Source organism: Leptidea sinapis, chromosome 45 (assembly GCF_905404315.1).
Source record: "Leptidea sinapis chromosome 45, ilLepSina1.1, whole genome shotgun sequence".
In the NCBI taxonomy this organism is placed as follows: domain Eukaryota; kingdom Metazoa; phylum Arthropoda; class Insecta; order Lepidoptera; family Pieridae; genus Leptidea; species Leptidea sinapis.
Genome location: NC_066309.1, coordinates 4,835,249 through 4,861,037, shown reverse-complemented (window position 1 = coordinate 4,861,037; position 25,789 = coordinate 4,835,249). Strand labels below are relative to the sequence as shown.

The 25,789-nt window shown below is 37.0% G+C and overlaps 1 protein-coding gene and 2 long non-coding RNA genes across 4 annotated transcripts; 2 read left to right on the top strand and 1 right to left on the bottom strand.

The window, feature by feature from the left end:
* Positions 1 to 181: 181 nt before the first annotated feature.
* LOC126977413 (beta-1,3-glucan-binding protein-like) lies at positions 182 to 25,457 on the bottom strand. Of its 2 annotated transcripts, XM_050826207.1 has the most exons (8): positions 25,411 to 25,457; positions 16,768 to 16,954; positions 14,436 to 14,590; positions 12,365 to 12,528; positions 10,550 to 10,801; positions 8,917 to 9,059; positions 2,430 to 2,531; positions 182 to 332 (listed from the first exon to the last, which is right to left on the bottom strand). In XM_050826207.1, the coding sequence occupies exons 1-8, from the start codon at positions 25,413 to 25,415 to the stop codon at positions 216 to 218; spliced, it is 1,125 nt and encodes a 374-aa protein (XP_050682164.1). In that variant the 5' UTR covers positions 25,416 to 25,457; the 3' UTR covers positions 182 to 215. The 2 variants fall into 2 exon arrangements, with proteins under 2 accessions (XP_050682164.1, XP_050682165.1); XM_050826208.1 differs by lacking the exons at positions 182 to 332; positions 2,430 to 2,531 and having other exon boundaries at positions 8,942 to 9,059; positions 10,480 to 10,801.
* On the top strand, positions 3,253 to 3,920 carry LOC126977434 (uncharacterized). Its single transcript, XR_007732205.1, has 2 exons — positions 3,253 to 3,375; positions 3,660 to 3,920. It is a non-coding gene; the product is annotated as an uncharacterized LOC126977434 (long non-coding RNA).
* On the top strand, positions 7,231 to 8,129 carry LOC126977432 (uncharacterized). The gene is made up of 2 exons (XR_007732202.1): positions 7,231 to 7,584; positions 7,869 to 8,129. It is a non-coding gene; the product is annotated as an uncharacterized LOC126977432 (long non-coding RNA).
* Positions 25,458 to 25,789: the final 332 nt, after the last annotated feature.

The window sequence follows — 25,789 nt, the reverse complement described above, 5'->3', positions numbered from 1 at the left end:
CCCAACACTGAAATAATCATTCAAATCGGACCAGTAGTACCAGAGATTAGCGCGTTCAAACAAACACTGCAGCTTTATAATATTAGTATAGATATTACGTTTGCTGGGTCAGCTAGTACTTAATATATATAGTATATTGTGCATTATTGATTTATCGTCAAACGCAGGAGAAACAATTAGATTAAATTGAAATTATTTATTATTCATATTCATATCTACAAGGCCCAAACTTTAACATAGTCAATTTGCAATGAAGCATCCCATCCATTGTTTTTGTCAAGATTCCAAGTTGGAAGCCAAGCATCGCGACTTTTCCAGAAATCTGTTGCAGCCTGAAAAAAAATGTTGGATTTATTATTAAATATGATGTTATTATTAAATATGATGTTATAATTGAATATAATGTTATTATTTGACGTTTTAAAGTTTATAAACGCCGGTCAGCAATGCTTATTTCGACAGGAACAGACAAAAAATAACGTAATGACTTAAAAGTTATTGCAGGTACTAAATTAGTATTAATTACGTTAATAAGCACAAAATACTGTGCTGTTCAACAAAATGAAATAGACTTCAACACAATGATAAGACTAAATCAGTTAGTATTATATTTATTACCTACTACTGATCCGGCAAACATGTTTTGCCATATAAAATTATTATTAGAGTTGGTCCGTTTCTTGGACATTGCAATATTACTTTATTTTTCTAAAATAAAATATTTTTTCTAAAATAAACGTAGCCTAATTTATTCCTTATTACATCTGCTACCTGTCGCTAAAAGTCCCGTCAAAATAGGTCTAAACATTTCAGTGATTAGCCCGAATAAACAGACAATCAAATTGAAAAATTGTAAAAAATGTTATTTTAGTGTATGTACCGTATATATATTCATATACATGTAGTAAAAAACGGTTATTTCAATATTACAAACAGACACTCCAATTTTATTTATATGTATGTATTATATAATATGGTGACTTAGTGCCGCAGGTTACATTCTTTAGAATTAAGGCGTGAACACAGAGATCAGACGTTCTTGTACAAAATAATTAATAACTTTGTTGACTCTCCACTCCTACTTAGTCGTATTTGCTTCAAAAGACAATGCCGATCCTTGTATGAAAATTGGGCTATTCTTGCATCTTAACCAAATCATCGGAAAAACATTAGAAATATTCTCAAGATTATGTAATAAAAAATATTAGTGAGATATAAACAGGGAATTTGTAGCAATCTGATTTTTTCAATTTCAATTTACAACAAACTTGTTGTCAGTTTTAGTGTAGGATTGCTGGACTCGACGTTAAACTGAGGAAGGAAACACTCATCACACTAATCACCGACCACAAAAATTAGTAAATCCAGAAAATCACTGGGTCTTCCGATTTTTCTACATGTGAAATTCTACTTTAATAATTTAATAGGTACTTTTCTTTTCCAACGGTCATGCGATCAGCAACAATAGGTCATCGCTCCACCAATCAAATATTTTTAGTGCCATTCTTTAGGACTACTTTGTACAAAGTTTGTAAAAATACATTTCTTATCAGAGCTTGCAGAACACACAATGACTGTTATAACCACATAGACATATTTCGATGTAATAAGTACGATTTTGTATCTTTTGTTAAAAAAAATGGTATATAAAGGTTATATTTGTATCAGTGAATTTATTGGCTCTTTAAACTTTTGTATTTTTTTTGTAATTATTTTTAATAATTCTTACGACTTCATTATGTAATAAGCATCATTAGGAACTATTTTGACTAGTGTAATATATATCGCTTATCATACCTTTATGTAATATAAATAGCTGTAAGTTTCTTTATACAAATAAATAAAATAAATTTATAGATTACTAGCTGACCCAGCTAACGTTGTATTGCCGATAGTAAAATCGCGATACAAAAGTAACTGTTGATCGTAGATGGGTAAAAAGTTGAAGTTGTATGTATTTTTTAATGCTGACTCATAATCAAACAAATTTAAAAAAAAATGTCAATAAAATTAAAAAAAAATTCGTGTGGACCACCCTTAATATTTAGGGGGATGAAAAATAGATATTATCCGATTCTCAGACCTACCCAATATGCACACAAAATTTCATGAGAATCGGTCAAGCCGTTTCGGAGGAGTTCAAAGTTTTACACCATGACACGAGAATTTTATGTGCTAGATTTGACATCTAATGGAACCTAAATAGCCGCAATGGTCACCACACAAGAATATTCAATGTCAAAACTTCACGATATCAAGAAAGAAAAAAGCAGCATAAAAGCATCAGAATGAAACTCCTGATGCTGACCAAAAAGAGAAAGAAGAAGCGAGCTCCACCACCTGTTGACAAAAGTGCTATAACCACTAGCAGTGAGTACTCTGACTCAGCAACAGGAGAAGATGAAAAGGAAAAGAAAACGAGTCCTCACCGTCGTAGAGCTGTCTTTCCAGGGTTTAGGGCTTGGGTTGGTGGCACTGTCCGGAAAATATCCATTAGTACCTCCGACAGCTACATTTATGATAAGATAGAACTGTAAAATGAAAGAGTATTTGTTAAATGAACATTCGAAATATTCAAATTAAATTCCTTTCGTAGTCAAATATTAGATATTCAGTTAGCTCTCACATAGAAACAGCACAAGATTTTAATTTTTTTTTATATTTTAGATCTTAGCAATTTTTTTATTTTTAAAGTGATGCCCCTTTCTTCTGGGATTAAATTTGTAACCTAAATTTATCACCGATCCGGGACTCTAACCCGCGCCTCTCGGGTTCCGTCCGAGCGCTCTTACCAACTGAGCCAACCTTTCGAATGACGCATGGATCGTAAATCTTGGTATGTCAATATGTAATAATAATATTGACACAGGTTTTACATAAAAAGCCATACATACTCAAACATACAAAAAATACAAATTCATCATATTAATGCCTACCGGGATTCGAAAGCGGCACCTCTAGCTCAGTAGGCAGGGTCACTAACCACTGGGCTGTTTGGGTCGTCAAATGTCTTGTTGTAACGTTGTATTTACCATTACATACGTTATTTTACATAAAATAATGAAATAAAAATAAACTAATAACATAAAATAATAAAACTAATAAATAATAAAACGTAAACACTTTTGTGCGCGAGCGTAGGCGAGTTTTTTGCTGTTCATAAAAAATGCATGACTCGCTCGCGTCACCCGTCGCCCGGCTATCGCCATACCACGGCTGCGCTCGGTAATAGCAACACGTCAATATACGAGTATTATGTGCAGTGACTTATCACGTTTGCCGTAAAATACCTAGTTATATAATTTTTTTAATCACCGGTTGACAACTTAACATAATATAAAAATAAGTTTCAAGGATTATCGTCACCCCGATAGGGTAAGTGTTGGACACGTGTTAATATTATTTGAGTACTTGTAAAACTTTGAAGTAGTTATTTAAAATGTAGTATTTTAGCAAACATTTAATTTTCTTTTCAAAATTAATTATTCTTTCTTTGCTTTCGCTTCCTTTTCTTTTTTTTATTATTGTAACTCCGTTCTGATTGTGAACAACTACACCTCCTGCTTACGGCTTCACCCTTAATGATAGACACGGACGCACGTGGTTCACAATCAGCGGAGACATAAAAATGTGGTCTTAACTGTGGACATCATTCACAGGGTTCCAGGATAAGATTTTGGAACGTTAAAAGATATAATTCCACCAAGTTCCGGTGATTAGTTACCCGGACACCGAGTATCGGGAATCACCTGCGACACGTCGAGTCATAACCTCCAGCTGAGGGGCCTGCACCGGCGTCTTCAACGTCAGGGGAGTACCGAGCTACAAGGACAAACTAGATCAACCAACAATACACCCTACGACCCTTGCTCAAATTGTATTTTAATTATTTTTAAATATACATCATTTAAAGGCCGGTATGGGTAGTTTCATTTAAGCCCCCCGTAACCGTCGCATTGGCGCCCAACGTGGGCGCCAATGCGACGGTTACGGACGACCCAATGATTGGCAGAAATGGCTAGAAACCATAAAGTTTTATTACAAAACATATAAAATTAATACAATTCTGCAGCGAGAACCAGTTAATGATTCTAGGCCTTATGCTTCTATAAAAATTAATAAATTAAAATTATTCGGCCTCTTAGATTCTGGATCCGCTGTTACTGTCCTTGGTAACAATAGTTATAAGATGTTGGAAAAAGAGGGTCTTAAATTACATACAGATCGCTTTATTTCGATTAAAGCTGCTGGTGGTCAAAAAATGCCTAGCATTGGATATATGGACCTACCTATTTCCTTCGAAAATGAAATCAACATGATTACCGCTTTTGTTGTTCCAGACGTTAAAATTGATGTCATACTAGGGGTTGACTTCTGGCGCAAATTTAATATTTTCCCGAAACATTTTAAAAGCATAACTTTTTCCAATACCCTTATTTCAAACGCAAGTCTTGATTCTGACCTTCCATCCTTCATACAAGCATACGATCATCTGTCGCAGACTGAAAAATCTATAGCAGACAATATTATTGCAAAATTTAATGACATATCTACCGAGTCTAAAGGTTTGGGCGAGACAAAGTTGATCACTCACCACATTGACACCGGTGATGCACAGCCCATTCGACAACGCTATTATCGGCTCTCTCCCGAAAAACAGCGCATTCTTGTCGAACAGGTCGATCAAATGCTAGGTCTTGACGTTATCGAGCCCTGCGAAAGCGCTTGGTCATCTTCTGTTCTTATAGTAACCAAAAAGAACGGCCAACCTCGTTTTTGTCTCGATAGCCGTAAACTAAACTCTGTGACCAAACGCGACGCGTATAATTTACCTTACGTATCAGAGATTTTAGATAATCTTCGGGATGCTCGTTATTTATCAAGTCTTGACTTATCTAAGGCATTCTGGCAAATCCCAATAGCTACCGAAGATCGGGACAAAACGGCGTTTTACGTGCCAGGCCGTGGTACTTTCCGTTTCAAACGTACTGCATTCGGACTGACAAATGCACCTGCCACTCAGCAGAGATTAGTTGATTTGCTGTTCAGGGAGTTTGACCTCAAAGTCTTTGCTTATTTAGATGACATTATTATCGTCTCAAATGACTTCAAATCCCACGTTTCTCTTTTACTGCGTGTGGTAGAAAAGTTAAAGCAGGCAAACCTCACCATTAACTTGGAAAAATGCCAGTTCTTTCGGAGTCAACTTAGGTATCTTGGATACGTTGTTGATAGTTGTGGATTACGTACTGATCCAGAGAAAGTGCAAGCTATCCTCACTTACCCGACACCTTCTTGTCGGAAAGATATTAAGCGCTTTCTCGGAACAGCCACATGGTATCGGCGTTTTGTTCCCAACTTTAGCACAATAGCAGGTCCTCTTAATAAGTTGACTTCAAGCAAGAAGGGTTCACCACCATTCATCTGGTCGGCGGAGGCTGATGCAGCTTTTAAGAAGCTGAAGGAATGTTTGGTTTCCGCTCCTGTTCTATCCTGTCCTGACTACAACAAGCCATTTGAGGTGCATACCGATGCCAGTAACTATGGTGTGGGAGCTATGCTAACACAAACCATAGACGGTAAGGAGCACCCCATAGCTTATATGAGCAAGTCGTTGTCAGCGGCAGAGAAAAATTACAGCATTACAGAGCGGGAAACTTTAGCTGTATTAGTTGCTCTTGAACACTGGAGATGTTATTTAGAGAACGGTAGACCGTTCACTGTCTATACAGACCACAGCGCCTTAAAATGGTTCCTGTCTCTAAATAACCCTACGGGTAGGCTAGCTCGCTGGGGTGTTCGACTGTCCGCGTTTAACTTTGAACTTAAGCATCGTCGCGGCATCGACAATGTCATCCCAGATGCCCTTTCAAGAGCTCTTCCTGTCAATGCAATAAATATTTCAGGATCCTATTCCACAACCACAGATTCTTGGTACAAAAATATTTTTAATAATTGCATTAATAAACCTCAAAATTTACCTAATTTTTTCATTAAAAATAATAGTTTATTTCGGCTTTCTAAAGATAAATATCATAATTTAAATTCAGAATTTTCATGGAAAGAGGTAGTTCCAAGTGAGTTAAGAGATCAAGTAATCAACGAAAACCACTCTGACCCTAAAGCTGGACATCTTGGTGTCTTCAAAACGTACCGTCGACTTGCGTTACGCTATTTCTGGCCAGGCATGCATCAGGATGTAGTGAAATTCGTTGGTTCCTGTACTAAGTGCCTCTCGTACAAAGCTCAGAACCATTTAACATTAGGAGAAATGGGTCGCCCTAAGCAATGTAGCCGACCATTTCAAATGATTTCTATTGACCTAATGGGTCCTCTACCTGTCAGTAGAAAACAACATAGTTATATTTTAGTAGTCACGTGTTGTTTTTCAAAATTTTGTCTGATCTTCCCTTTAAGGGCTGCAACATCTACAGCTGTCACTAAGATTCTAGAAGACTCAGTTATTTTAGTTCACGGAGTCCCTCAAACCATCTTCTTGGACAATGGCAGTCAGTTTATTAGTAAAATCACCGAATCACTTTTTAAACAATATAACATTCCCAATATATTTTATACCCCTAAATACACACCTCAAGTGAACAGTGTCGAACGTTACAACCGGACAATTATAACTTGTATTTCTACATTTGTGGAGGATGACCATCGCACTTGGCATACTTTTATTCCCAAGGTACAGTTCGCTATTAACAATTCGGTGAATGAAGCAACTGGTTTTACCCCTTCATTTTTAGTATTCGGAAGAGAGTTAGTCACCTGTGGTACACACTACGTTGATAACGACCTGGGAGACGAAGTTTTATTTTTACCCAGAGATTTGTATGCTGACAATTTGGGTTGCCTTTCCAACTTATTTGGAGTCGTTCAGGCAAAACTCTGGCATGCACACCTCAAAAACTCGTCACATTATAATCTTCGTAGAAAAGCCTCTGAATTTAACGTAGGGGATATAGTTATGAAACGAGCTTACGTTTTAAGTGACAAGGACAAATATTTTAGTAAAAAGTTAGCACCAAAATTTATTAAATGTCGTGTTTTGGAAAAAAAATCTCCCTTAGTATATGTTTTAGCAGATATGTCAGGAAAGAATCTAGGTACCTGGCATATCAAAGATTTAAAATTAATAGGATTAAATAAATAATTTTTTTTTTTTTTTTTTTACTCAAGAGGATTTTATTTTAATAATAAATACTTTCGTAGCGAGGAGGGTATTGTAACGTTGTATTTACCATTACATACGTTATTTTACATAAAATAATGAAATAAAAATAAACTAATAACATAAAATAATAAAACTAATAAATAATAAAACGTAAACACTTTTGTGCGCGAGCGTAGGCGAGTTTTTTGCTGTTCATAAAAAATGCATGGCTCGCTCGCGTCACCCGTCGCCCGGCTATCGCCATACCACGGCTGCGCTCGGTAATAGCAACACGTCAATATATTATGTGCAGTGACTTATCACGTTTGCCGTAAAATACCTAGTTATATAATTTTTTTAATCACCGGTTGACAACTTAACATAATATAAAAATAAGTTTCAAGGATTATCGTCACCCCGATAGGGTAAGTGTTGGACACGTGTTAATATTATTTGAGTACTTGTAAAACTTTGAAGTAGTTATTTAAAATGTAGTATTTTAACAAACATTTAATTTTCTTTTCAAAATTAATTATTCTTTCTTTGCTTTCGCTTCCTTTTCTTTTTTTTATTATTGTAACTCCGTTCTGATTGTGAACAACTACACCTCCTGCTTACGGCTTCACCCTTAATGATAGACACGGACGCACGTGGTTCACAATCAGCGGAGACATAAAAATGTGGTCTTAACTGTGGACATCATTCACAGGGTTCCAGGATAAGATTTTGGAACGTTAAAAGATATAATTCCACCAAGTTCCGGTGATTAGTTACCCGGACACCGAGTATCGGGAATCACCTGCGACACGTCGAGTCATAACCTCCAGCTGAGGGGCCTGCACCGGCGTCTTCAACGTCAGGGGAGTACCGAGCTACAAGGACAAACTAGATCAACCAACAATACACCCTACGACCCTTGCTCAAATTGTATTTTAATTATTTTTAAATATACATCATTTAAAGGCCGGTACGGGTAGTTTCATTTAAGCCCCCCGTAACCGTCGCATTGTTCAACTCTCAGGTTGTGGCTCTTATTTTATAGGTCTTACGAGATAGCCTATCTGACATATTCATCAGGGATAAAGTACATTTAATTGCAAATTATTTTACCTTAGCTTACCTCATGGGAAGTGTGTTACTTCCCAAAGGAAGTTATTAGATATATTTATTTTTTAAATAATAATCACAAATTGATGGTATATTGCAATGTGTGCACAATTTACAAGCGTCTATAATTTTATTCATACAACACATATTATTCCAGATATTCTGCAAATGGCTTATCTACTGCGATTCCATTAATATTTTTTTAGTTTACCTCAAATAAAATTCTGTAATAAAGTAACATTTTTAATTTTTTGAATATGAATGTTTGTTTCCGAGTCATGGCTGTTAAAATGTATTTATGTATGTTTATATGAATTTATGTATGTTTAAGTAAGTATATTGTATTAAATATATCATTGTCTTGTAACCCATAACACAGGCTATATATGCTTAACTTGGGGCAAGATAATTTGTGTAAAAAGTGTGTGTCAATATTATATTATTATATTATATTCATCATATAAATGCTTGCACCTACCGGGATTCGAATCCACTGAACATTGATCTAGCGTAGTTAAGGTTGCATTTGTTTTTCAATTCAGAGAGTAGATATTTTATAGATTGGTGAAGTGATGAACCTATCGATAAGCCACAATAAAAGCTTATTCCCAAATAATTCAGTATTATTATCTACATACAAGTCTGTCTACCTTTTGATCGAATGGTGCCATTTTCGTTCCATATTTCCACGGGTTTAGATCATTGTTGTTAAATTTGCCGTATTCCCAAAAGCCTCCTGTACCGGGTACTGCTTTACCTATTTCTTCATTATCAATACAAAATTTTAAGAAATCTGAAAATATTCAAAATGTGTTAGTAAAAAAATCAAAGATATTTTTGTGAATATATAATATTTTTTTGATAACTGAAATCTTTTTTATATGTTTAGTGTAAATTCCGCTAATATTCGTCTTCAAACAATTCAACACGTGTTTCGCCTCTACAAGAGGCATCCTCGTGAGATGTTGACTCGCCAAATCCTGGGAGATTGGAAGCAGTCTAGAGCTACAAAGCGCAGGTCCGGCCACACATGGAGTATTGCTGTCATCTCTGGTCTGGCGCACCCCAGTATCAGCTCGATCCATTTGACCGCGTGCAACAGCGTGTGACAGCTCGAATTGTCGGGGTCCCAGTGCTCTGTGAACGGCTGGATCACTTGGCGTTGCGTAGAGACGTCGCTTCATTGTGTGTCTTCTACCGCATTTATCACGGGGGGTGTTCCGAAGAGCTGTTTACGTGATTCCTGCCGCCGAATACCACCTTCGCACAACACGCCACAAATTAGGATATCATCCCCACCATCTGGATGTGTGGCGGTCCTCCACAGTGCGGTTTTCAAGGAGCTTTCTTCCTCGTACTACTAAGCAGTGGAATGAGCTTCCTTGTGCTGTGTTTCCGGGACGATACGACATGGGTACCTTCAAAAAAAGGGTATACACCTTCCTTAAAGGCCGGCAACGCTCCTTTGATTTCTCTGGTGTTGCAAGAGATTGTGGGCGGCGATGATCACTTAACAGCAGGTACGCTCGTTTGTCCTCCTATTCCATAAAAAAAGAGCTTACACTTAAATTTTTTTGATAGTTATGGTTTATCCCAATATAACGGCTGATAATAAATTTATTGAATACAAAAACTTTTATTTAATAAACGAAGAAAATCTATGATATACCTCAATGTGAGGAGGTATAACATAGCGGTAAACTTTCGCGATTTATTAATCGTGCCGTTGAAAAATTTTATAAAAATAATCAGTTGTGTGTCAGCATTTTTGTGTTTGGGTTTGAAAGGCGCTGTAGCTATTAAAGTTTTTGACCTAATGACACTTACGGCCGTTCCCAATATTTAGTCTATCTCTTACTTGAGATAAAAATCGTAACTATTGTTGACTTTTCTGTCCCAATAAACTTATCGACGGTAACTCACCTTATCCGTACACACTGTCTGTCAATGGGACGACGTATAGCTTACCAGCGATATAAGTTTGTATGGAAATTGCAATTCACGCGTCCCATTATAAGGCGATAAGAATGACTTATCGGGTATATAGGGACAGCTTCAAATTATTGACAGCTAATTACTGACAGTAGAAGGTAATAATTTATCTCTATCTGTAGGTAGTATGTTGGGAACGGCCGTTAATATCTTATGTGTCAAATTGAGTAGTGCAATTCCAGATTCCTGCGACACTGTAATAAGCAGGGCGTATCAATTACCATCAGCTGAAATTCCTGCTCATCTCGTCCTGCTCATCTTGTCCCTTATTATCATAAAAATTACAGATACCAGGAGTCCATTCGAGTTGATAATTATGGAAGGCTTCATTAAATCCTTGACTTCGTCTTTGGCTCCACGTTGTTTTCTGCCAGGCATCTAAGTCTGGACGTGGTCCAAAATGCAGCGAACAATCGACTTCTTGGACACCAATGTTGACTCCTTTCAACGTTAAGTTTCGGTTTCCTCGGGACTCCATCAAGTCTATTTCTCCAGATGAAGGCCATGATCCATACGTATTGAAGGCTGGCAAGAGCCATATTGCTGTAATAATTCACATCAGATCAAGCAATAAACCACATAAGATACATAATAGCTTTATGGGTAAATGTATACACTTTTATAATAAAGCCGCAGCCACTATTCAGGCATTATCTATAAATAATTCAATTAATTATCTATAAGCAATTCCATCTACTAGGCTCCGTAAAATTTCTAAAACTTTTAAAGTGGACTGTGTTATATTTTATAATAAACTCCCAAATGAAATTAAAATATTACTTATTAAAAAAAAAAAATTGTCGTAAAAAATAAATTAACATCTAAGGCCTATTATAATGTGAAAAATTATTTGAATGATAAAGATAGTTGGAATTAATGTTCTAAATTTTGTTAATGAATATTGTTATACTCATTTGAATGCTATTGTAACTTTTGTACTTCATCCTGACTTGCACTAAATAACTTATAAAGTTTTACAGTGAATAAAGATTTTTTTGACTTTGACTTTGAATAAATTTAAATGTTTTATTAAGAAATGATAAATCCTACTACTCCACAGCTGAATATCTACATGCTCGGACAGCCTGGGACTAGATTATGATTTTTTTAATTACAATAACAATGACAGTACAATATTGTATATTCTATTAAGAAGAGCGCAAAAATCAAAGAATGCTGGGGGAGTTTCTTGAGCCACTTCTTCTCTCTCAGAGTGCCATTTGTTTCTGAAGCGGCATTAGTATTAGAAATGACATCAAAAATAATTCGAAAGGATTAAATTCTGTGAATATAAATGCCTTTTTTTGGCCGTTTTAAACTATTTTCAATTAATCTATATAGATTTCGTTTGATATTTTGCTAAAATTGGATCCCGTGGTTTGTAGCATCTAATGAGACTGTCGCTAATAAAATAATAACTTATCTATCTATCTAATCTTTACTTATATTTTTTTGTTTTAATTTTATAGTAGTTTATTTTACTTTTTTAGTTTGTTATATCCGCATTTGAACTCGCCACTCTGGAGATTACCCCCCCTACGTTCTTGGGGGTGTAATCCTTGTATATTTCTCAGTATATACAATATTTACAAGTTAGTAAGTCTTTTGTGGGGCGATGCATACTTATGCTTTCACAACAAGATCCCAGAAAATGTTCAAAACAAAAGTATTACGTTATTCAAAATTGTTAAAATTGTGTTGTGTGTGAATTGTGTGGCAAAGGTTACAACAACATAAATTACTTTCTTAATGATACCATAGATTCGGAATGGAGCGGAATTCAGGCTATTAAATAATAAGTTTAATTGTACAATATTACTTTGTAAACATTTTATTTTGATGAAAAAAAAAAGGCCACTGAGTTTGTTGTGCCCGTTCTTCTCAGGCCTGAGGCATTCGTGTTGGAATGGGTGGTAGTTTTTGACTTTCAATAAGTGATAGGATTGGTGATAGGTATCACATCCTATTCTGAATTAAAAATATTTGAATTTGAATTTATATATTAAATATGTCAAATAACAATAACAACTCTAATAAAGTTACTCCTGTAGTTTATTCACATTAATTAGTTATAGTTTAAAAGTATGTATTCTAAAAATTGGTTACCTGGCCACAACCAATCACCAGCAGGCAATTTGGCGCGAACTTCCACTCGTCCATAACGGAAGTTGAAAGAATTTTTGGTTTGAATTTGGGCACTCTTAATCGGGTTTAAAATATTAGTTGGAGTTCCAGTACGGTCGCAACCATACCATTGCGGATTTGTGCACCTAAAATTTTAATTACAAATGTGTAATTTACCCTAATAATAGGAGAATAAAATGATGTGTTCGGTTACAATTTTACGTCTAAATTATGCAGATTCTCATTTTTTTTTATGAAAATAAGGGACGCGACAAGCACTACGTTCAGCTGATGCTAATCGATTCTTGAAAAACCCAAAAATTCTGAGCGGCACTACAATTGCGCTGGTCACCTTGAGACATAAGATGTTAAGTCTCATTTGCCCAGTAATTACACTAGCTACGGGGGTCTTCAGAACGAAACACAGTAATGTTCACATTACTGCTTCACGGCAGAAATAGGCGCCTCTGTTAAAGGCGGTCATTACTATTAACCATCTGCTGGTACATTGCTGAGTTTGTTGCCGGTTCTTCTCAGAACACGCCCTCCTGATACTCTTTTTAACCGATGGCATTAAAATTTACTTTCATAAGCGCATAAATTGTAACTAAATTTCTAAAAATTTCATTTCATTCCATCAGGAAAACTACTAATGCAAGGAAGGACATAAAAGAAGGGAAGGCTTGACTTTGATTCGCTCAATTAAAATTAATTGATTTTACATTTCCATAACTTCAAAGTTATCCAAATTAGTACTATTACCATCCTCCAGGAAACATTCAATACTCTTTTCTAACATGCAGAATATGCCACAAAATTAAAGGGCTCTCTAAAATTAACATTGGCGTAGGTCTTAGGTCATTAGACGTCTAGATAGACTATGGCAGCTGTGAAAACATCGAAAAAGTTGAATTTAGAACTAACCACTTTTATAATCTCTATAATGAAATGAAATTAAATTTGCAGGAAACATTGTACTTAAGATGTTAACAATATAATGGATAATCCAATATGTTTCGTCAATTGACATGCAAAATATGTTACAAAATTGTCTAAACACTACTCGTACTGTTATACCGAAACATGCCGGATTTCACAATGATATGATTAATATTTATAAAATAAAATTTTAAGATATTATAATATGAGACGTAAATAACTTAATAATTCATTTAGTACCTATGTATAATATTAACAAATTCAATGTCATAAAAGTGTATTAATTTACATATATTATTATCTAATATACTTATTCATTTTGTATTGAAAAATTCATTTAAACTATAGAAGCACTTATTTGTTAACCACTGATGCAGTCTTCTTTTAAAAACTTTGAACGGTAAATCTTTCAATTCATTGGGAAATTTATTATATATTTTCACAGACATGCTGTAACAATTTCTATTAAAAGATGCAGTTCTACAGAAGGGCATTATGAGTTTATTTGGATACCTTGTGTTTAAAACCTTCTGGCTTTTTTTGTATAGAAATCACACATATGTTTTTGAACAAATAGGCTTATCTCATAAATGTAAAAGGCATGGCACCGATAGAATTTTAAATTTTTTAAATAGCGGTCGGCAAGAATCTAGGGGGGCCTGCTCCACAAACCGCCCTGATACACTTCTTCTGTCCAATAAATAAATGCCCTATGCTCACCGAGTTGCCCCATATGACCAATCCATATCTTAAAGCTGAAACCACGAATGCATGATATGCCATTAGCGCTGTTTTTTCACCTATTGTTTTTGATACGCGTTTGAGGACAAGTACATGTTGGTTAATTTTTTTTGCTAATTTTGTCAACATGTGACTTGAAGGACATTCATAACATATATTCCTATATCACATAATAACATATAATAATAATAATAATAATCTATAACCTCCTTAAATTTTGAGCAATTCACACACACTAACACAAAGTGTCAAACAAAACGCGAGTGTACGACGTAGCTTGTCACGCACACTAAAGTTATGTTACTGGTCTATTTTTATCGGTTGTCTAACAGCAAGAGGCTTTATCCAGACATATAAATTATCTAAAGTGTACCTATCAGCTGTAGCCCCTTCTTCCACGTTAAGATGACCGCTGGACAGAAAACCTTCACCGAACTGATCTGATGTCAGCGACGGACGAATGTACAGAATTCCGTTGTTTGTGAACGAATTAGTTCTGTTGTTGCTGTAGTACTGGAACTCCCAGTTCTAAAATAAACTTATTGAATAGCAAGACATTAAATTAAGAGTAGATTTGAGAAAATATATAAAGACAGAAAAATTATAATATTTACTATCATAATTAGTATTTTAAACATTTTTAATATGCTTGGTATAACATATTCTTTGGTTATATTCTTAGCAAAAGCGTCAATTTCAGACCCATATCAGGTTTATTAAAAAGTCTGTCAATAGTGGCAGAGTTCTTTTGACCTAATCCCGGTAATGCCAACCCAGGTCATGCTTATCATGCAAATGTATTGTCATCGGAACTAAGCCAACATCAACAAAATCAGGTTAACCGGTTGAAGATAACAAATCAAAAAATCAGTATTTGATCCGAAAAAGCATACGATACAAGCTAAATAAACTCTAACTAAAACAATATAACATTGAAGACATACCGGAAGAAGACTAGCTAAGAAGAAAATAGTGTTTAATTGGGCCTAATGTACTATTAGCGAAATGTAGAGCTTCAATAATTTCAGTCGATTATGAAGAAAATACACGATAAGTTGTAACTAAACTAATGGATTAGCTACGTAAAGATAAGTGATAAATTAAGAGCTCACAGTTTTCACAAGCTTTTCTGGAGATTATTGTGGTCCAATACAAAGAGATGAATTACTCAAAATAGGGGTAAAGTTACGTTATCTTAACTTTTCTTTATATAAGGGGGGACAAACGGACCACGTGATGGAAAGTGTTGAGGCAACCACCCATGGACATATGCAACACTAGGGATTAAGAGATGCGTTGCCCGCCTTAATGGTATGCTCTTTTCTTGAAGGTCCCTAAGTCGCATGGGCTCGGGAAAAGAGTAGTCGGTAAATGATTTTACAAAGTGGCTGTGCGAGGCAAGACATTTCTTGCAAAAAGCGCGGATGTGGAATGCCTGATGTCAACGTAATTCGGGTGGTATTTAGCATTTTGGCGTAATCTCCGGTGGTGGAATTCGGCCACTGGAATTAAACACGAACAGTTCCTCTGATCACTCCCCGTGATAAATGCAGTTGAAGATGCATATAGAACCTACATAAGAGTATCTCTACGCAACGCAAAAGAATCAAGCCGATAGGAAATGACTTTATCGTCGATGTTTCGAGCCGCTCTTCGTTGTATGAGGTCAAATGGAAGAAGGTGGTACTGGAGAGTGCCCGCCAGAGATGAGAACAGTACTCCATGTGAGGTTTAATTTGCACCCTAAATAGTTGCAGACGGTGGCTTATTGTGAAGTACTGTCTACTAGAGCTACTGAGTACACCAAGCTTTTTAGAGGCCAGTTTGGCCTTCTCTTCCAAGTGACCACGGAACTTCGGTATGCCGATACAGGCTGTGGCAGTTAGAGGAGTGATCTCGAATCGAGGGGATACGACAAAGGGCGACATTGTGTGTCTTCTTAGGGTTGAATTGTACTAAATTTTGTCGGCTCCATTCCGAAACTTTTCAATGCATTGTCTCGATTTCACAAAGAGGTATGTTCCGGTTCTCGTCGACGCTATCCCGGGACATATTGGCATGGCTGGCGTATGAAGAAGAATACTGTTAATTTGCAGTACTTCATTGATATGCACAATAAACAGAGTAGAGTATAGCGTGCAGACTAACGGGACACCAGCTTTAATGGGTATTAACTCGGAGCATGCGCCTTTGATAACAATCTTGATGCGCCGATCGGCCAAAAAGCTAATGACCTATTCGCACAACCTCTCGGGAATTGTATAGCAGTTTCTCTATAAGCACTTTGTGCGACACCCAATCGAAGGGCTTCGCTATGTCCAAACTCACCGCCAAAGCCTCTCCCTTCAACTGCTTGCACCCATTTATTGGTTAGGTATACAAGAAGATCACCAGCTGAGCGACCCTGACGAAAATCGTACTGGCAGTCACTGATCAGCTGGCGCTTCTCTAGGTATCCCAAGAACTGCTGGTTGATAATCGACTTCATAACTTTGCAGAAACTAGATGTAATGGCATTGGGGCGGTAATTGTACGCATTCGAAACCAAAATAACATCCACCATTTCATTTAAGTCTTAACTAAAATAATAGTGTAATCTGAAATACATATATAATATTAATAAATAATATTATTATCAAATGAACTTCAAGAGACCTGACTGATTCTCAAGTTTTTGGGGTATTTATGGGTATTAAAATACTAACACCACCTCCAGCTAATGTGTTTTCGTGCTGCCACTTCTCGAGATCAAACTGCTCGAAGTCATCAGCGAATATCAGTGCCCCAGAACACACAGCTACCGGCGCGTGAGTACCGCTTACTGTGGTGACGCTGGGTGTACACGCTGATGTCACCGCAGCTAACGCAACCACTCCTGCCATAAGCCGGAATCTGGTGTAATATAAGAAAATAATTCCACATTACAGACCCAACTTCTTCAAGCATCTTGCACGTATTAACAAAATAAGTAAATAATATAAAAAATCTTCAAATTAATTAACCTAAAAAATACAAAAGACCTATGGGGCCATTCGACTAATATTGTTAAACATACATAATATTGTTACATACTTGACATTATAGCACCTGAATTAGCAATAATATTTAATGAATGCATAGATGAGGGTGTGTTCCCTGACCTCATGAAATACAGCAAAGTTATACCTTTGTTTAAATCGGGCAGTTCTTTTGACCCTGCTAATTTCAGACCTATTTCAGTGCTGCCTGTTTTTAGTAAAATTTTTGAAAAACTTTTGCTTCAACAGCTACAAATGCATTTTTGTAAATTAATGAACAAAAATCAGTTTGGTTTCACTAGGGGCTTATCAACAATTAATGCGGGTACTAGACTCATTGAGCACATCTTTGACGCCTGGGAAGAGTCACAGGATGCATTGGGCATTTTTTGTGATTTGTCAAAAGCATTTGACTGCGTCCACCATGAAACTTTACTCCTAAAACTAAAGCATTATGGAGTGAAAAATAGAGCCCTAAATCTGTTAAAATGATATTTAAGCGAAAGAGTTCAGATAGTCGATGTAAATGGCAAACGGTCTTCGGGTAAACCTGTGGGAATAGGTGTTCCACAGGGTTCTATTCTCGGTCCTTTCTTGTTTCTTATATATATTAACGATCTACCGTTTGTGGTAGATGATAGCCATGAGATTGTATTGTTTGCTGATGATACTTCACTTATTTTTAAAGTGAAGCGACGTGCGAGTATTGATGACGAGGTAAGCAATGCACTCTCAAAGATAGTGCGTTGGTTTGAGACGAATAATCTGCACTTAAACAGTAAAAAAACAAAGTGTTTACGGTTCATTACACCAAACACAGCGGAGGTACAAGCCAACGTACTTATAAATGACCAGAAATTGGAACTTGTTGACACTACGGTCTTCTTGGGTATCACGTTAGATAAAAAGCTTCAGTGGGGTCCACATATTACCCATCTATCCGATAGACTCAGCTCTGTGGCATATGCAGTTAGAAAGATTAGAGAGTACACGAATGTTGCGACCGCTAGATTAGTGTACTTTAGTTATTTTCACAGCATCATGACGTACGGTATATTACTATGGGGTCATGCTGCTGACATTGATATAGTGTTTGCACTGCAAAAAAGAGCTGTTCGTGCTATATATCAGCTTGGTTACAGACAGTCTCTCAAAGAAAAATTTAAAGAAATAAATATTATGACTGTTTATTGTCAGTACATTTATGAAAATTTAATATATGTTCACAAAAATCGTCACCTTTTTGCTCTTAATAGTGATTTTCATTATTATAACACTAGAAATAAGGCATTGCTTGTAACTAATTCTAGTAGGCTTCATAAGATACATAATAGCTTTAAGGGTAAATGTATACACTGGTGTTGCGGAATTTAGTGGACTGTATGCGCTGGTTCAAATTAAGGAGGTAGGAAATAACTATATACTTAAATTAGGATTATATTGTAATATGGCGGAAGGAAGGCAACGTACCTACCTTGTTTGATGAGCTCGTTCTGTCTCCAGCTGATCTCCAAGTAGGAAACACTATGACTAAAACTTGACACATACACAGGTATTTAATTAATTTATAAAGTTAGTGCGGTGATTGCGCGAATCTCAATATAATGCGTGCGGCGGCGCAGCGGTGTCACTCAGCGGCACTTCGAAAGCAATAATGATCGTCCTTCGATTCACTTCGCGTAATTAGCGGATTTGAAGGCTTTTGCGAACCACTAGCGCCATCTCTGTGGCCTTGTACGCTGCCATTAGGAAATGGAATATAGAAGCGGTAAAGAGGATACTGAAGGAGGAGTAGGATAATAAGAAATAAATATATATAATATAAATACATATATTCCGCGCAACCATTCCCCCCGGGCTTGAAGCCTTGCCTTCAAAACTATTATGCGAACAAAAGTAATCGAAATCTTAACCTAATCCTAAACTAAGCGAAAGTAACAAAATTATTTAGGTAGAGGACAAAGACGTACTACAGGACGCAAATATGAACCTATAGCAGTGCGCACGCGAACAATTCGAGTAACATTGTTTGATCCAGGAAATACTTCCTCGACTAGCCCTAATGGCCAGTGAAGCGGCGGTGCGTTATCAACCTTTATAATTACGACATCACCTACCTCGATAGGGTTGGTTGGCTTGTTCCATTTGCTTCGCATTTGAAGGGTATGTAAGTAGTCAGATTTCCATCGCTTCCAGAAAGACTGAACAAGCTTATCAATTAAATCTTGTCTCGAAAGCAAATGTAACGGCCCTTCCTCTATTTCTCTAGCCGGTAGGTAATTTAGAGGCGTAAGCGTTAAAAAGTGAGCCGGTGTTAACGCGAGCGGTTCTGAAGGATCATTAGATAGCGTGCGACACAAAGGCCTAGAGTTCATTACTGCCTCGATTTGGGTAAGTACAGTGCTAAACTCTTCTAACGTTAAAATTTGGTCGCCTACTACACGATATAAGTGAGTTTTTAGGCTCTTAATATTGGTTTCCCAGTTACCACCAAAGTGACCGGCAGTTGGGACATTTAATGACCAGTGGATGCGATGCTCAGCTAAAACATGACCAAATTCAGTCTTGAAATGTTTTGACATTAAAAAGTCGTGTAATTCTGAAAGAACACGTTTAGCACACACGTAGTTTCCTCCATTATCAGAATAAAGACGCGAAACAAAACCACGGCGTGATAAAAATCGTTTAAAAGCCGCGAGAAAACTGGCGGTGCTTAAATCAGTAGCACATTCGATGTGCACTGCGCGAGTGGTTAAGCATACGAAAAGGCACACGTATGCCTTGGTTGGACGAATTCCACGACCGCGTGACATAGTCACCTTAAAAGGGCCTGCGTAATCCGTTCCCGTATGTACAAAAGGCTTAACAGCTGGCGTAACTCGACAAGAGCGGTGATCTGCCATTTCTGGAAAACTCGACTTAGCATTGAGTCGAAAGCAGGGTAAACATTTGTGCACCCGACTACGAATCAAATTACGAGCGGATAGAATCCAATATCTTTGGCGTAGTATAGACATCAAAAGATCCGGGCCCGCGTGGCAGTTCAACTTATGATTGTAGTCAACTAAAAGGTTTACAATGTGACCCTTTCGCGGAAGTATGATAGGGTGCTTATTGTCAAAACTTAGATCAGAATTCCTTAAACGACCTCCGACTCTAATGAGTTTATCCTGTGTAAATGGTTTGAGGCGTTGAAACGCCGGACTACAACATTTTCCTTTCTGTAAGTTAGCTATTTCGTTAGGGAAGTGAGCGCGTTGAACTTGACGCCATATTAAATTTTCAGCGTAATTTAAATCTGACGCAACGATAGCTTCACGAAGCGGTAATAACTTTGCAAAACGACATATAAAAACTACACAGCGTAGAAGCTTTGACCAAGATGAAAAGCGATCTGCAAGCGACACGATCAAGTTTTCTTCCATAAATTCAGCGGTGACATGAACATGATTCCTTTCTTCAGGTGGATGCGACACTGTCGATGGGTTAAAAGCGATAACTGGCCAATGATCTGGATTCAATTTAACCCATTCGGGACCACAGAACCAAAGCGGATGATCGATTATTTGTGCGGGGGTGAGCCCTCTAGATAAGCAATCAGCGGGATTATCAATACCTGATACATGATAAAATGTATTCACGGGAAGGTCATTTTGTATTTTAGTTACACGATTAGCCACGAAGGTATCCCAACGATGGGGCGAAGAATGCACCCAACACAAGGCAACCGTTGAGTCCGAAAATGCGAAAATTCTATGAATATTTATGCGATTATTGCAAGCTTCCATTACCTTGGTAATCAAGTTACTTAATACAAGGATTGCACAAAGCTCTAAACGTGCGAGTGATATGACTTTACGAGGCGAAACTTTCGATTTAGCAATTATCAAATGAAATTCATTCTCACGCAGACCGACACTATCTCTAACGTGGAAGTAAACTACGCCACCATAGGCCTTTTCACTTGCATCTGCAAATCCCACTATGTTTATAATGTCACCAGCAAAGATGCCTACATGCCGTGGAATCTTTATTTTGCTAAGTAAAGGAAGTTCCTCTTTGAAACGATACCACTGTTGGAGAATATGTTCAGGTGGTATGTCATCCCAATCACATTCACATAACCAAAGTTGTTTAATGAGAAGTTTTGCGTATAGGACTACAGGAGCTACGAAACCCATAACGTCCCATATTCTAGCAACACAAGACAAAATAGTGCGCTTTGTACAAGACTCTGCGGGTGTACTAATTTTAAGACCAAAGCAGTCTGTAGCGGGAGACCAACATAAGCCTAGTACTTTATGTGGTTCAGAATCATCGAACTCCTTAACTGAAGAGAGACGATGAGACGGCGGAATGGAGTCTAAAACCCTTTGTGAGTTGCATGTCCATTTTACGAGATCAAACTGGCCTGCCTTAAAAAGAGCAATTACTTCGGCTGCGGTACTAATAGCTTCTTCATCACTATCGACACTATACACAAAGTCATCTGTATATAAACCTGTATCGACAGTCTCCTTTGCTCGCGGGAAAGACGCACCTTCGTCCGAAAGTAGCTGCTTAACAGTACGAAGTGCGTGGAATGGACTAGACGTTAATCCGAAGCAAACGCGGTTGAATTCATATGTCTTCAAAGGTTCTTGCGGGGAAAAGCCTACGGAACACCTGGGCTTCTGGTTTGGTTTCAAACCCAATCGTTGACACAAACTGCGACTAATAAAATTGCTTTGTGAAGCACTATCGAGTAAAGCGCGAGCACTATGTTCCCTGCCATGAGAGTCAAATACAACGACGCGTGCGGTAGCTAATAATACTGTACTATGAGTACGCGGAGCGGAATGAACACTATTCAAAAAAGTGCACAATGTCACATCTTTAGCGTTGGAGCGTTGTGTGTTCGATTGGTCGACGCCTAAGTTTGATGACGATGACGCTGTGTGGCTGACTTTCGCGGGAGCTACATAACGATTAGTTTCGAAATGCAACAGCGTGTGGTGTCTTCCTTGACACTTGCGACAGAGCGATCCAGAGTTACATTTCAAAGCGAGGTGACGTGAACTCAAGCAGTTTATACACAAAGAATTTAATTTTACGAATTTAAATCGCTCCGTGGGGTTCATCTCTTGAAACTTAGTACATTTGTACAATTGTTCATGGTACGACTTACACAGTGAACAAGCGCGCGATGAGGAATCACTAGTATTGACATATGTGTGAGTAATCTTATTTTGTTTTACAGTCGCATCGCTACGCGAGCGATTCTTAATTAATGAATCACTGTTTGAAGTGCGCTGCAATATTTTAGCGTGATCGCGAACAAATGAAACTAAGCTTTCAAACGATGGAATTTCAGATCCACGATGTTGTACCTCGAAAGCGCGGGCGGTCTCCGGATCGAGTCTCTTCAATGCGGTATACAAAAATATAAAATCAGCGAGTTGATTGAACTTCAAGTTATTTAACGCCGAAACAGAAGTAGCGAACTTATCAAGAAATTGTTCAAGACCTGTAATACTAACAGAAGTTAAAGGTTTAAATGCGAATATTTGATCTAAATAAGCGGAAGCGAGCGAACGCTTGTCTTCGTATTTGTCTATTAAAGTTTGTAGAATAATGCCATAATTCTCGGCAGTGGCTGACACACCAGCAAACACCGATAGTACTTTTGAATCTAATCTACCTAACAAGTAATGTAATTTCTCGGAGTCAGTGAGAGTGCGGTTATCATGGACAGTGTTTTTGAAAGCAGAGTAAAATAGTGGCCAATTTTTAACATCACCATTAAACTGACACAACTGAATAGGCGGTAATTTTGGGCGATCGCGACACACTGTCGACAAGTCTTGCATTTCCGATGAAATAATTCTCGCGGTATGCTTGACACGACTATACAAATCTTCGAAAGCACACAATGGTTGTATGTTAATTGTGTACTTGGGGTTTATAGTCATTTCCAATAAATTAATTTCATCTAAAATGTTCTCGAAATCCAATCGCAAACGATCTACGGTTTCAATATCAGCTAAAAAACATTCTTTCGCGGATTGTGCTGATAAATCCTTAGCCCTCTCTGCTAATTGTTGAACTCGAGAAAACATTACATTCTTCTTAGCGTGTAAAAGCAACAATTTATTTTCACTAGCCATTTTAAATTTGTAAGTATATATATGTATACAAATGCGTAAGTGAACAAACTAAATAATATTAAAGTTTAATACAATTTAGTAAACACTATAAATCAATCAATAAAGGATGAGCAATCTATCATAACTCGTTAACTAATATTCAATGTTAACTAAGTACCTACAGTATAAGTCAGAACGAATGACCACTTACAGATGATCTATCGACGTCGCATATCTATACGAAGCTACGGGTCAGTACTACACTGGTCATGCATTCAACAATCGTAGATTGCTTAGCGATAAGAACATTACGACAATATAATTACCTACAGGCCAAGCCTACAGGTGTCTTAGCTATGATTTAAACTTAATATTAAAGAATTATTTGTTGAAGCGGAGTGTAGGTAGGTATTTCACAGCGTGTGGCGAGACTTTATACCTACTTCGACAATGCGGTTATATTAAGACGAAAACGATGTCTTAATTAATACTTTTTACATTAAGCGGGTTAAATATTTACTAAGCGAGAAGCGAATTAAATACCTATTGTATTCGATTATAGCGGGTTTCAACAACTATGTAGGTTAAAATACCGATCACTCGCGAACAATATATTAACCTATTACATTTGAGAATTTAAGTATTTAATAAAGTAACGATCCGGGTCGATTCAGGACCAGAAAAAAAATGGTGTTGCGGAATTTAGTGGACTGTATGCGCTGGTTCAAATTAAGGAGGTAGGAAATAACTATATACTTAAATTAGGATTATATTGTAATATGGCGGAAGGAAGGCAACGTACCTACCTTGTTTGATGAGCTCGTTCTGTCTCCAGCTGATCTCCAAGTAGGAAACACTATGACTAAAACTTGACACATACACAGGTATTTAATTAATTTATAAAGTTAGTGCGGTGATTGCGCGAATCTCAATATAATGCGTGCGGCGGCGCAGCGGTGTCACTCAGCGGCACTTCGAAAGCAATAATGATCGTCCTTCGATTCACTTCGCGTAATTAGCGGATTTGAAGGCTTTTGCGAACCACTAGCGCCATCTCTGTGGCCTTGTACGCTGCCATTAGGAAATGGAATATAGAAGCGGTAAAGAGGATACTGAAGGAGGAGTAGGATAATAAGAAATAAATATATATAATATAAATACATATATTCCGCGCAACCATACACTTCTACAATAAAGTCCCAGCCACTGTTCAGGCATTATCTATAAATAAATTTAAATGTTTTATAGAAAAATGGCTCTGTCGTAAATCCTATTACTCCACTGCTGAATATCTAAATGATCGGACAGCCTGGGACTAGATTGTAATTATTTTATAGCGACTGTACAATATTGTATATTTTTATTGAAAAGAGCGCATAAAAAAAGAATGCTGGGAGAGTTTCTTGCGCCGCTTCTTCTCTCTCAGAGCGCCATTTGTTTCCGAAGCGGTAGTAGTATCTAGTAGTTTAAGAAATGACATCAAAAAGAATTCTAAAGGAATCAATTTTGAGAAAATAAATGCCTTTTATGCCTTTATGCCTTTTAAGATTTCATGATGACTAATGCCAAAATGCTATCACCGCCACACACAAACTCCTCTCCTCTGGTGTTGAGGAGTCGCAGAAGCGTTGCCGGCCTTTTAGGTGGTTTTAATTGCTTTTTATGAAACCATAGTATTAGTACATGCCATAGTTTGGTTGTACATTACAAAATGCTCCTTAAAACCCGTACTGTTGAGGACACGACATCCAGTTGGTAAGGATAGCTGGAAGCAATCCAACTTTGTTGGTTGAATAGAGCGGCAGGACCAGGCGAAACAACTCTTTAGTACACTTAAGGGAGTCCCCATACACAAATATAATAAAATCAAGGTAACAATTAATCTAACTTACGGCCGTTCCAAATATACTATCTATAGATAGAGATAAATTACTACCTTCTATTGACGATAAGTTTATTGTGACAGAAAAGTCACCGATAGTTACGATTTTTATCTCAAGTTGGCCACTATGGGAGATAGACTGAATATTGGGAACAGCCGTTAAACAGTGACATATAAAGAAGACACTTTAAAAAGTGATGTGACACTTCAAAAAATATCGAATTTCACCAAGTTTATCGATATAAATTGAATTTACAAGAATAACATTTTGATGAGTAAAATTCCACTGATGAGAATGTAAATCCACTAGCTTAAATAACTTACTTCATTTTATTTATGACAAACTGATTTAACGTTACCAAGGCGGTATATTTAGCCGAAGGATTCTAGTGAACTGATGTAGTGTCGACACTAGAACCAGTTTGTATGACGTGAATTTAAGAATTCGTTGAATAATGCAGTTTCTGACTAGGGGAAAATACCGTTCACAAGATTAAGAGAAACCTTGAGAAAATATAGAGACATTAAAATATCTTAATATATATGATAATATTACGTGATACAAAAAGTTTTGATTAAGTTTTGGGAATGGGCACGGGTTAAAGTAGAAAGCTAGAATGAATAACAATATTACATAATACAAATTAAATTATTTAGTCATTATTTTTGTTCGTGAGTCGGAATGCCAAATAAATAGCACAAA

What these genes read in the sequence shown, in the direction of transcription:
- LOC126977413 (XM_050826207.1), bottom strand. An exon ending in ACACATTAGCTGGAGGTGGT is followed by an intron (nt 14,591 to 16,767) that starts GTTAGTATTTTA and finishes AGTTTATTTTAG; the next exon opens with AACTGGGAGTTCCAGTACTA. An exon ending in TGGCACCATTCGATCAAAAG is followed by an intron (nt 2,532 to 8,916) that starts GTAGACAGACTT and finishes TTCATTTTACAG; the next exon opens with TTCTATCTTATCATAAATGT.